General features: G+C 42.2%; 1 protein-coding gene across 7 annotated transcripts in view; it reads left to right on the top strand.

Moving 5' to 3' along the window:
• The window catches only part of LOC8074270 (achilleol B synthase), a 38,975-nt gene extending 27,435 nt beyond the window's left edge, over positions 1-11,540 (top strand). For 2 of the 7 annotated variants that reach the window (XM_021446046.1, XM_021446043.1), the window contains 6 exons: positions 1,053-1,099; positions 1,189-1,332; positions 1,421-1,598; positions 3,074-3,148; positions 4,429-4,512; positions 10,633-11,003. In XM_021446046.1, coding sequence (XP_021301721.1) covers positions 1,053-1,099; positions 1,189-1,332; positions 1,421-1,598; positions 3,074-3,148; positions 4,429-4,512; positions 10,633-10,749 — 645 coding nt within the window. In that variant the 3' untranslated portion in view covers positions 10,750-11,003. Of the gene's footprint in view, positions 1-1,052; positions 1,100-1,188; positions 1,333-1,420; positions 1,599-3,073; positions 3,149-4,428; positions 4,549-10,632; positions 11,004-11,453 lie in introns of those variants that run through there. The other 5 variants (XM_021446045.1, XM_021446042.1, XM_021446044.1 and 2 more) reach the window with 4 other exon arrangements.

The following is a 12,043-nucleotide window of genomic DNA, read 5'->3' as shown; positions in this document are numbered from 1 at the left end:
CAACACATTAAATGATTCAACATTACTAGAATCTTCCTTATTAACATCACTCACATTTTCATGCCACCATGTATCTTAAACAACTAATGAAATAATGTGTGCATGTTTAACCTAGCTTCCTTTGCCTTGAAATCTCATTTTAATGTTCCATGCATCCAACACATGCTTGCATACATTTCTCCCTAAAATCTTTCCCATGCTATCCTTCGCTCATGCATGCCATAATTCTTAACGAAATCCTTGCACAAATGTCCCACTATTGGAGTGATCCAAACTTAGGCGATGAACTTGCTCAAAAACTATATAAGCTACTCAAGCGTAATAAACTGCAAATGCACACCACTAGCAAACTCAAAGTTACTACTCCCAAATCAAAGATTATGGTTGTCTGTAACATAGCTTCACTGTTAAAAACACTCGATAAGAAATATGGTTTATTTGAGATGAAAAATTTGTCAGGATGAACCCAATCCATCGATAATTTTTACTGCTTTGAGGCACAATATGATCAAATTTCACTGGACATTCAGATGCCATAAGATTTCTTGTTTTAAGGAAAGACGGTGGGTTGCCACTAGAATTTACAACTTGGTGACACAAACCAGTGGAATTACTCCATTTGTGATGATTTACAGCTGCCCATATATAGGTTTATACAGTTGTAGAAGTTATATGAATATAGGTCACAGGTGAATTCAGAAGTTGATTGGGACATCATGAAAAGTTGAAACATATAAGGTGTATTAATGGATCACGACTTTACCATGTCAATGGGTTTTGTACTTTTCTTGCTTAGAAAAAAAATGTTTTGTTAGTCTATCACCTTATTTTATGGAGTCCATGTATAGCACAAGTTATGAATAAAATCACGTCGTCTAGCATTGTTAATAAATATTCAAAATTATCACGATGTTATCCACTAACAAGGAGATTGAAAATAGCAAACAAAAAGTATGTTTTTTAGGAAACAGGAATGAGTACTTTATATATGCTGATTGCTGATATTATAGCTCTCCATGTAGACTGACATTTTGTTTCATTTGGCATCCTAGATACTGAATCCTTTGGAGAGTTTTCGAAATGTTGTCGCCGATTACCCGTATGAACAATGACAACTCTTCCAAATCTGAATCTCATGTTGCCATTTCAATTTGTTTTGCAAACTAAGTCCAATTCATCCATTGGCAGAACGGTTGAATGTACATCCTCAGTGTTGCAGGCTTTGTTATTATTTGGGGATTTTAATTCAGAGTACCGAAGTAAAGAAATAAAAGAAAATGTTAACAAAGCTGCCATATTTATTGAGAGCAATCAAAACAAGGATGGATCCTGGTTTGTATGAAAACATCTTTTATTTTGTACAAATTATAATTTTTTTGCTCTATGTCTAATAATAACTAAATAAGCAATTACCTGCAAGGTACGGCACTTGGGGAATATGTTTTGTCTATGGGACCCTCTATGCTATAAAAGGCTTAGTTGCTGCTGGGAGAAATTATGAGAACAGTATTTGCATTAGGAAAGCATGTAATTTTTTGCTCTCAATACAACTCAAAACTGGTGGCTGGGCAGAGAGCTATCGTTCCTGTGAAACACAGGTGAAGAACAGTATTTCATTTATTTTACATATATCTTGTCATTAGTTACTTAACAACAGCCATGAACTCATGTATAGAGAGCACCCCTATCAAAAAAGAGCAATGACATATATGATGTCTATTCACAAAGTTTTGGTTTTAATATGCATAGACGTATATTCATTTGGTTACTACAACTTCACAGAAAATGAGTACTCAATTGTCATTAGATCTGTTTAGAAATTGTCACGGGAAAGGTCCAACTAGGAATGGGTGGGCTGAGCCTGCAGAGGAAGAGACTCAAACTAGCTAGACGAGGTGCGTTGACTATACTTAGAAGACAAGATATTGACTAGATAGCCTTGGGAGCCAAGAAATTTGTACTGGTCCACTCAATATGATAGGATTTCCCTTTAACAAACTAGGGAACCGTAGATTTACATCATTTAGTGTTCCCTTTGTACCCTTACCCTCGGACTATATAAGGGGAGATATAGGAGCAACCCATTCAATAGATCAACACCTCATAGCTAGGAGGAACCCAAGACAAACTCATCAGCACCCTTGTAAACTCGAGCATAAGAAGCAAGAGAAGCATTCTCTACTTGAACGAGTATAAGGGTGTGTTTGGCAAAATTTGAATTCTTGCATAAACCTTTCAAATCCATATTCTCTCAAGACATGTTTCTGATGATGAATCGGAATCTTTGGAAGGTAAAATGGATTCCAATTAAAAAAACCATGTCAATAAAAATATGTTCAAAAAAATCTATTATTTTTGTGGACGGAGAACAACTTAAATACAAACCAGTTTAACTAAATTAACTAAAGAAGAACAAAAATTAGGAAGCAATCAGATGAAAATCTTTGCAAAACCAGCCTTATGTTGTTTCGCGCGCATATGTAAAAGACCGTTTGTAAGTGATATCCAGCTGATTCTCACCACAAACTGAAATGTCTCTTCTATCCAAATGCATCCTAAATATATATTTGTCTCGTGTGTTAGTCCTCTAATTCCTTGCGCACAAAAAAATGATCTACTTGTCAGACAAAAGAATCTATAACACACATGCACACGCACACATAGAGACACACATAAGCCGGCCACAATAAGTTATTCTATAGCCATTTTGAGTTACCATAATGGACTACATTAATTCACTAGATTACTATAACTCCTCCTAAGTGATTTACTATGAGTTATAGTAACACATGTATTGTAAATATGTGGTCACTTTAACGTAATATTAGTACAAATATTATCATAACTGGAGGTGGCCATAGAATAATATTCTAGGCCGGCCACAGATTAGCCTAAAAGAGTTCTAACTGCAACTATCAAAAGCAATGAACTAAGTTACCTAACATTTCCAAATAATAAAGTTTGTTAACTTATTTACATGGATTTTTTTCAAAATATGAATCAATTTCCTTATTCTTAGCTAGTAGTGATCGGATACTAATCCTATGAAAAAAATTGTTTTGATGATGTGCAGGTCTATGTAGAGGGTCTTAGCACTCATGCTGTACAAACTGCTTGGGCGATGCTAGCTTTGATTTATGCTGGACAGGTTTTATTTCTTGATATGACAACTTTGATTTATGCATAGGACTACTCCGCCCCTACTATAAAAACAAGGCATTGTATTTATATGTAATAAATCATCACAACATTTATGAATATGCAAATACCTTGATGTTTTAGGTTCATTCCTCAAAAATATTTTCATAATGATATTGGTTTACTAGATTCAGCAAACCAAAATATGTTTGTTGTTTATTTCATTTTGGTATCCAAAGCATCACTTTTGACTACTAGTTGCAGTACCATTAATTACTTATAGAAAAATGTCTACATAACCCCCCAAACTATCTAAGGTAGAATACTTCATCCCCCAAAGTATAAAACCGGATATTCTACCCCTGAACTTTCAAAACCGGTCAAATAACCCCCCTAAAGTGGTTTTAGAGGGTGGTTTTGTCTTTTTCTTTTTTATTTATTTCCGCTGAATCTTTGAAAAATCATAATAAATCACAGAAAAATCATAAAATGAAAAATTCAATTTTGTTGGACTTTTGATGAGTAGATCTACACAATGAATATATAATATGGTATACTTTAGTACAAAGTTTTTGTTGTAGATTTAAATCTATGTTTTTCTATAATTAAAAAGAATAATTCATATATGTAGTTCCTATGGTTCAATTGTGGTAAATTTTTTATGGTGGGCTCATTATTGTATGCTTGAACTACGGTAAAAGTTTCATATCCATTGGATCAAGTATAATTTAGTTATAGATTTATTTAGCTTTATTCTTGTTAAATCTATGCTTTATCTATAACTAAGTTATATGTGATCCAATGAGTATGAAATCTTTACCATAGTTCAAGCATACAATAATGAGCTTACCATAAAAATTTTACCACAATTGGACCATAGGAACTACATATATGAATTATTCTAATTAATTATAGAAAAACATAGATTTAAAGCTACAGGAAAAACTTTATTCTAAAGTATATCATATTATATATTAACTATGTAGATCTACTCATCAGGAGTCCAACAAAATTGAATTTTTTATTTTCTGATTTTTCTGTGATTTATTATGATTTTTCAAAGATTCAGTGGAAATAAATAAAAAAGAAAAAGACAAAACCACCCTCTAAAACCACTCGAGGGGGTTATTTGACCGGTTTTGAAAGTTCAGGGGGTAGAATATCCGGTTTTATAGTTTGGGGGGTGAAGTATTCCACGCTAGATAGTTTGGGGGTTATGTAGACTTTTTCCATTACTTATAAGTACATGTTGATTGCATCTACCTTTCTATTCTAATTTGTAACAATTAGATGGACCGGGACCCAACACCCTTACATCGAGCAGCAAAAGTATTGATTAATATGCAACTGGAGACAGGAGACTATCCTCAACAAGTGAGTTTTCCAAACATCGTTATGATGCAAAAAAATGTACTTTCTCTCATCGTAGATATAAGTCTGTTTTAGTTTTTCCTAAACTCAAAGTTTTCTTACTGACCAGCAATGCATTAAAAGTTTGTACGGATTACGATTGCAGAAATATTGCGCTGCTAAAATCATGTAGTTTCACAATGTATAATGCTTTTGATTCAATGTTATTTATTTTTGTAGACATAGTAGTATAATTTTGACTTAGCACAAACCTAGATGGACTTATATTTATGATCGTTGGAGGTATGAGCTACCTATTTGTATGTCTGAGCCCAACTATGTGGCCCTCTTGATTTTGGGAGAACTCTATGTTTTCATGCTCATTATTCAATTGTCTTACTATCACATTCCTATGTAATGGCATTTTCACTAGTACACAAATCATTTTTACAGTCAACACCAATTTCTAATAGAAATGATTGACATAGAAAACCCGACTCTTACCAGGATGAAGAGCACTATAGCTAGCAAATTGTTACTAAAAATCCATTTCTAGGGAGCCGTTGCATTAAGAAAACTACCCATAAAGAAATATATATTTTTAAGAACAGTAGTAATAAAATACCTGTCTTTAATAATTTTTAGAGGCATGCAGCTCTCCAAATTCACCCGTTCCTAAAAATAGACTCGATTTTTAGTAGTGGTCATATCAGGTCCGCTCTAAAGAGGATGAAAAAAGTTAGTTCGCACACGTTGTTCAAAATTTTACTAAACGCATCATTTGAATACCATTCACATAGGTTCACACCCATGTGCATGGGACCCACCCAACATGCTTCTTTATCTTCCCGGCCAGAGCATCCTTATCTTCTTATTAGTATATTCTATCTCTTGGACTCTCTCCAACTTCTTCCCTTTTTTTGACAACAAACATATTTATTATCAACAGCAAGCAACTGTTAGGAACCTTAGATGGTTCAAGGCTACAGATTGTAGTGCCTCAGCTAGAGTGCACTGAATATGCTCTGCATTAGAGCAGGTACATAAGAAACCTGATGAACCCAAAGGCGTAGATTCTAAAAGAGCCTGCCTAGCTAAGACATGAGCAGTCTGATTGTGATCTCTCTAAATTCTGAGAATTCTCATATCTCTTTGACCTGTGAAGATAGAAAAGGTTTGTGTGAAGTATTTAATCCTCCACTCCGGTGGATTGGCTTGGTCCTGGCCGTTCAGTAAGTGCACCAGCTGCTAATTGTCGGTGAGGAAGGTAACCCTGCTGCAAACCGAGAGAGTTAGTAACAATCGCAGCAAGCGCGATTGCCGCCGCCTCAGCCATCAGGACTTATGTTGTAGTAGTCATTGTCGCCTTAATGTAGATTGTCTGCGCTGGTTGAACTTGGGTGTTGATGATGAACAGACCAGTTCCTACAGGTCTTAGAGGAAGAGAGGGTTGTTGGTCAGGTGATGTTGAGGCGTCAATGTAGCATTTGACACCCTGTAGCAGTCCTGGAGTGCGGACCAAGAATCTGTCTTCCATTGGATCCCCATCTGATTGCATTTGTTGTGTTGGTGTGGCCATGGTTCCTGCATTGCAGACTGCCTGGGGCACTCGCCTGTGTGCTGAAGTTGTTGCTGGTTGGTGTGTGTGAGGCGACGATTTGGTCTGCAGGGGAAAGGATGTGTACCTTGGACAGGGGTAGGAGAACCCTGATGTATGTAGTTGTTATCGGTAGAGTGGGTTTGTAGCGAAACCTGGTGAGTAGTGATGTGTGCCTCCATCGCATGATGTACCTACCAAGGACTCGACTCCAGTCCTTTCTCTGAAATCTTATGTCATTTTTGGCTTCCCATAAATACCACATGGTGATTAGTACCTTCCACAAGATCATCTGCAGCAGCCTGCTCTCCAACAGTAGCAGCAGCAGTCTGCGCTCCAGCGACACCTCCTCCTTGCATCACCAAGTGCTCGATGGTGAAGGTGCTGCTGACGCCACCAGCTTCGCCGGCGCCTTGCTGCACCCAATCCCAAGCAGCCATCTCATCGAACACCACATCCCTAGAGATCACCACCTTGCCTCTCTTGGGATCATAGAGCCGATAGGCCTTGCTGCCCTCCTCGTAGCCCAACAGCACCATGGGCGTGCTTCTGTCTTCCAGCTTGCCGAGGTGGGGCTTTGTGTTCTTGACATGGCCAATGCAACCAAATGTCCTGAGGAAGGAGACATTAGGCTTGCGTCCATGCCAAGCTTCGAACGGCGTCTTGCCTTTCAAGGCCTTGGTGGGCGCACGGTTGAGGATGAACACCGCTGTGGTCACCGCCTCGCCCCAGAACTCCGCCGGCATCTTCTTGGCCTTCAACATCGACCTCGCCATGCCGACCACGGTCTAGTTGCGCCTCTCCACCACGCCATTCTGCTGTGGTGTGTACGGTGCGGTGTGGTGGCGCACCACACCTTCCTCCGCACAGTACGCAGCGAACTCCATAGAAGTGAATTCACCTCCACGATCAGTCCGCAGCACGCGCAACTTCTTGCTGCTCTCCGCCTCCGCGCGTGCCTTGAACTTCTTGATTGCTTCCGCCGCTTCGCTCTTGCTGGTCAAAAGCTGCAGCCACATGAACCGGCTGCAGTCATCTACCAGCAAGATGAAATACTTGCGGCCTCAATGTGTCGCCGGCGTGATTGGCCCACAGAGGTCACCGTGGACCAGCTCCAGGGCCTCAGGCGCGCGATACTTCGCCATCTTCGGGAACGGCAGCCTCCTTTGCTTCCCGGCCAGGCAGCTGTCACACAGCTCACCTGCGTGCTCAATGTGAGGCAGCCCCCGGACCATCTTCTCCAGCTTGCCGAGGGCGTCGAAGCTGAGATGGCCATAGCGGGCGTGCCACAGCCATGGCTCCTCCATGCGCTGTGCAGCAAGGCAGATGGGCTCCTCCACCTTCAAGTTGAGAAGGTACAGTCGGTTCTGGGACCTCTTCACCTTGGCAAGAAGTCGCTGCTCCCGGTCCCTGATCTTGAGGACGCCGTCCTTGATCAGCACCTCGCTGCCGCGCTCATCTAGCTGGCCAATGCTGATGATGCTTGAACGCAGCTGCGGGATGTAATACACATCCGTCAGTGCGCGGTGCTCGCCGTTCTGGCACCTGAAGATGATGGTGCCACGCCCTTGGATCGCCACCCTTGAGCCGTAACCAAACTTCACCGTGCCGGTCATGTTCCCGTCAAGCTCGGAGAAGCCCTCCTTGGAACCTGTCATGTGGTTGCTGGCGCCGGAGTCCAGGTACCACTGCTGCTCCTGCTCGCTGCCCACACGTCCGAGGTGGACTTGGGCACGCGGCTCGTCGAGGTTGACGGCCTTCAGAGCCTTCCCGTGCTCCTGTACCGCCATCACCTCTCCCTTCTCCTTGGCCTCAACGTCGTGCAGTGCACAGAACGTCGCCATCATGAGAGTAGCCTCATCATCATCATCAGCCTGCGCCAAATGAGCTTCGGCCTTCTTCTCCTGCTTGCGATTTGGGCACTCCTTTGCCCAATGGCCTGTCTTCCCGCAGCGCCTGCAAGCGTTGGGGTCGATCTTCTTCTTCTTCTTCTCCGAAGAAGCCTTGCCACGGCGCTTGCCATCGCCACCGCGGCTGGAGGAGGCTTCCCCGGACTTCTTCTCCTTCATCCGGGCAGCCCACTCCTCCTCTGTCAGCAGCAGCTTGCCGCTGTCCGTCGTTGCTGTGGCCTGCTCCATGCGCTCGTCCACCGCCCGTAGACGGCCCGTCACATCCTCAATAGTGAGGATGGACAGGTCCAACATTGTCTCTATGGAGAGAGCAATTTGGATGTACTTCGGTGGCACGGAGTGGAGGTACTTGGAGACTGCCTCTTCTTCGTTGATGGTGACGCCGTAGCTCCCCAGCTTGCTGATGAGCGACGACAGGCGGAGGGAGAACTCCTCCACCGACTCTCCATCCTTGAACTTGAGGTTGGCGTACTCCTGCTTCAGCAGCTGGGCCGTTGCCTTCTTTGCGCGATCAGAGCCGACGCGCATCGCAGCAATGGCCTCCCACGCCTCCTTAGCAGTCTTCTTCGCCCCCAACGGCTCCCTGTACTCCGTCGGCACAGCAGCGAGGATAGCCTCCATCGCTGACATGTCGTCTTCTTCATTGTCGGTGCCCTTGTCAATGACATTCCAGAGCCGTCGGGCTCTGAGCTTGACCTTCATGGTCACCGCCCACTCGCCATAGATGGTGCGAGTCAGCATCGGCCAACTTGTGCCGCTTACCTCCCGCACGGTGCGTACCACGACCTCCTGTCGTGGCTGGGCAGCCCCAGCAGCACTGCTGCTGTCAGCAGTCTCTAAGCCAGGTGCCATCGCCGGCGGTTAGTCTGGCGACGCAGCTATACGGCTCCGATACCACTTGTTAGTCCCTGGGATTCCTGCACAGGTAAGCAGTAAGCTTACCAGCACACCCACACACTCACTCACTATGGCTAGAGGTAGAAGAAGGGGTTGAGCTCAAGCATACACACATAGCACAAGCACCAGTGCTGGCCAGAGCTCTGCTCTTTGGTTTGTGGCAACTGAACCGGTTTAGGCTGGTGCCTTTACCTTCTATTTATAGCTGATAGAGACTACATGAAACAGCCCTAGTGGCTTTCTTAGAAATTACACAAGAGAAGGTTGACTGCTAGTCAAGTCTAGTCTACTCTACAGTCCTACTTGGCTGCTAAGCCTTGCTAGGAATTTGCCCTACAGCTGCTAGGAAATTTCACTGCAGTAGCAAAGGAGTTTTGCCTGCAATTGCTTGCAGACTTTTCTGGACAGCAGTAGATTATGTCTTACAAAGGCTTTGATCAATGGTGGTAGATCCTTGCTTTTCCAAGATCTCTGCAAAATAAGGTTAGCATGGTCAGTGATGCTTCTGGATCCTTGCTGCGGGAGCTGAACAAGCTCCTGCTCTTGAACAACAACGACAAAGTGGAGCACGGTGAGCACCAGCCGTCCTCACATGTTTAGGCATGTTTGACTCCGAGGAGCCCCTTCCTCTAACGCTAACAATGTCTCCACTCTCCCCGATGCTGACACACTTGCGCTCCCCGTTGGACATGCCCCACATGACGACGTTCCTGACGATGGTGTCGGCACCTGCAGCGAGGCCTAGCTCCATGATAACGGCCTCAGTAGCGGCCACTTTCGTAGATATGGGCGCCGAGCTTGCAGGCAAGGCGCGACAGTGACAATATAGCCGCGACGAAAATGGTAGTGATGGGGTGGCAGTGGTGACATGTGCATGGTGGCCTGCCCTATGATGGCTCGACGCTGGCCTACTAGCCGGCCACGGCAGCACGGCCGCCAGTGAGCTTTTATTTAATGGTCAAAAGATCAATTTTTAAGGCTGTTAGCTACATCGGTAATTGATATTAGGGGACCACAACATATAAGGCTGAGACAACCCTCACCTATCAGACTAGGCCAATGCCTGGATATGTTGTGGGCTCCAGTGGACCTAGGCCTAAGGGGCTAACAGCTCTGGGTATAGCGAGCTGGGCCGGATTCCGCTGCGTACTCTAACAAGTGGTGTCGGGACTCATGGTCAGAAAAAAAATCTGAAAAATCTCACTGATCATATGGTGACGGAGAGCCTGGGCAATCCTCACCTATCAGGCTAGTCTTTTGGGTTAAATTAGGCCCAATCCTTTGGCCTATTGTTTAACACAATCCAACTCTATAGATGTGTTTTTAGGAACAGTTTGCATAGCACATCTGCCTCTATAGATTGATTTTTAGTACCCGTTGACATAACATGTCCACTTTTAGAAATGTTTTTTGAGAGTAGGTCATTGATCCACCCCTAGAAATGAACTATTTTTTACAATCAATGGCATAATGTGGGTTTTTAGAGCTGTTCCTAAACATTGATTTTGACCGTGTCTAAAAATTATTTCTATACTAGTGTTTTGATAGTTGCATATATAGTAGACAGGTCATATATACACTATTATGTTTAGCTAGTTAGTTCTTACATTGCATGTTTATATAGTTTCATTTGTGCTTATATCTTATTGGAGATATCTCGCCCTAGAATTATTACTTTGTAGGAAAAAAGTGTCTCTATTACATTTCCCATAACCTACAATCACTGACCATTTTTTATAGGAACATGTTGGCAACACCAACTCCTCTGTTTACTTCAACTACCCCAACTACCGTATTTTGTTCCCTATTTGGGCTCTTGGAGAGTATCATCGCAAAGTACATGCCAAGAGTAATTGAAGAGAGCCCATGCAAAGGAAAATATGATATGTAGTATTATGTCACATATTAAAGAAAAATTATAGTGGAATCAATGAAATCACTTGTATTTTCTGTCATCAAATGTAATTGGGTAGCCACATATATACAAGATTACAATGGGCCATGTAATCATGTATAACTATTGTTTATGATGTATACATACTGATACGTACTGTTATGAACACCCCACAAATAAGTAACAATTTGGTTTGTGTACAATCAAATTATCTTGACTTTTGTTCGCAAAAAAAATTATCTTGACTTTGAAATGTTTTGGGTTTTAGCATTTGCATGTGTGGCGTTTCCTCCACATACAATTTTAAAACAACATATATTTTATATACTTCATAAACAGGTGCATGCATGTAATACTTCGGCTCATTATTAGTTTCCTGGTTTTGGGTCGTTATTGTGAAAAAGTGTGAATATACAGTAAATCCTAATAATCTATTAATTGTTTCATGGTTTTTGTTGCATGTAGAATAAATTGATAGCCTTAAGTGAGAGATTATATTATTAAGCACTGTATCCTTCTTAAAGCAGCAGGAACAATGTTGACAACTGAAGGACTACTAAACAGAGTTGGGTGCTTCCAGTCTATTGATTTCAGATTTTTGTCCCGTGCAACTCTTTGTGTAACACCCAAGAATGCATGCTAAATATGGGATTTTTTTTATGGATAGGTAAATGCCCGTGCATTGCAACAGAAGACAAAAATTTCAACACCATCACAAAGAACACTTATTCAACACGACTAACAACATGCAAGCTTTATAGTGCACTAGTGCAGAGCGCGCACCATCACGCGCGTCTGCAATGATATGGAAAGTTCTAGACATGGAGAAAGTCCTAATCAGTTATATGCAATGTCGGTGCTGGTACATCTTTGCAGTTTGTGCATATATGGAATAACAAGATTCAATTGAATGTGATATTCATATAGCGGAAATTACAAATCCACATGGTTTGACCATTTTGTGGACAACTCGACCTTATAAATTTCAGTTAATATTTGGACATGTCTTATAAAGTGAAAACTCTGATGTAACTACCAACAAAGCATGTCCGATAAAATCTATAAACCAAATGCGCGGTATGTATTGTGTTGTGCCTAACTACCTAACTGGGACTTTGGGAGGCTACCTTTTGTGCATATCCTGGAGAATTGGGGAAGTTGCTTTGCCTGCCATCTTAGTACTGCACCCTGCACTTGAGATAACAAATATATGTTAGATGTTTCTTGAGGAGCCATGTATGTAACCTGCACAGATTC

Source organism: Sorghum bicolor, chromosome 8 (assembly GCF_000003195.3).
Source record: "Sorghum bicolor cultivar BTx623 chromosome 8, Sorghum_bicolor_NCBIv3, whole genome shotgun sequence".
Taxonomy (NCBI): Eukaryota; Viridiplantae; Streptophyta; class Magnoliopsida; order Poales; family Poaceae; genus Sorghum; species Sorghum bicolor.
The sequence above is the reverse complement of the archived record's forward strand: the minus strand, read 5'-3'. Positions and strand labels throughout refer to the sequence as shown.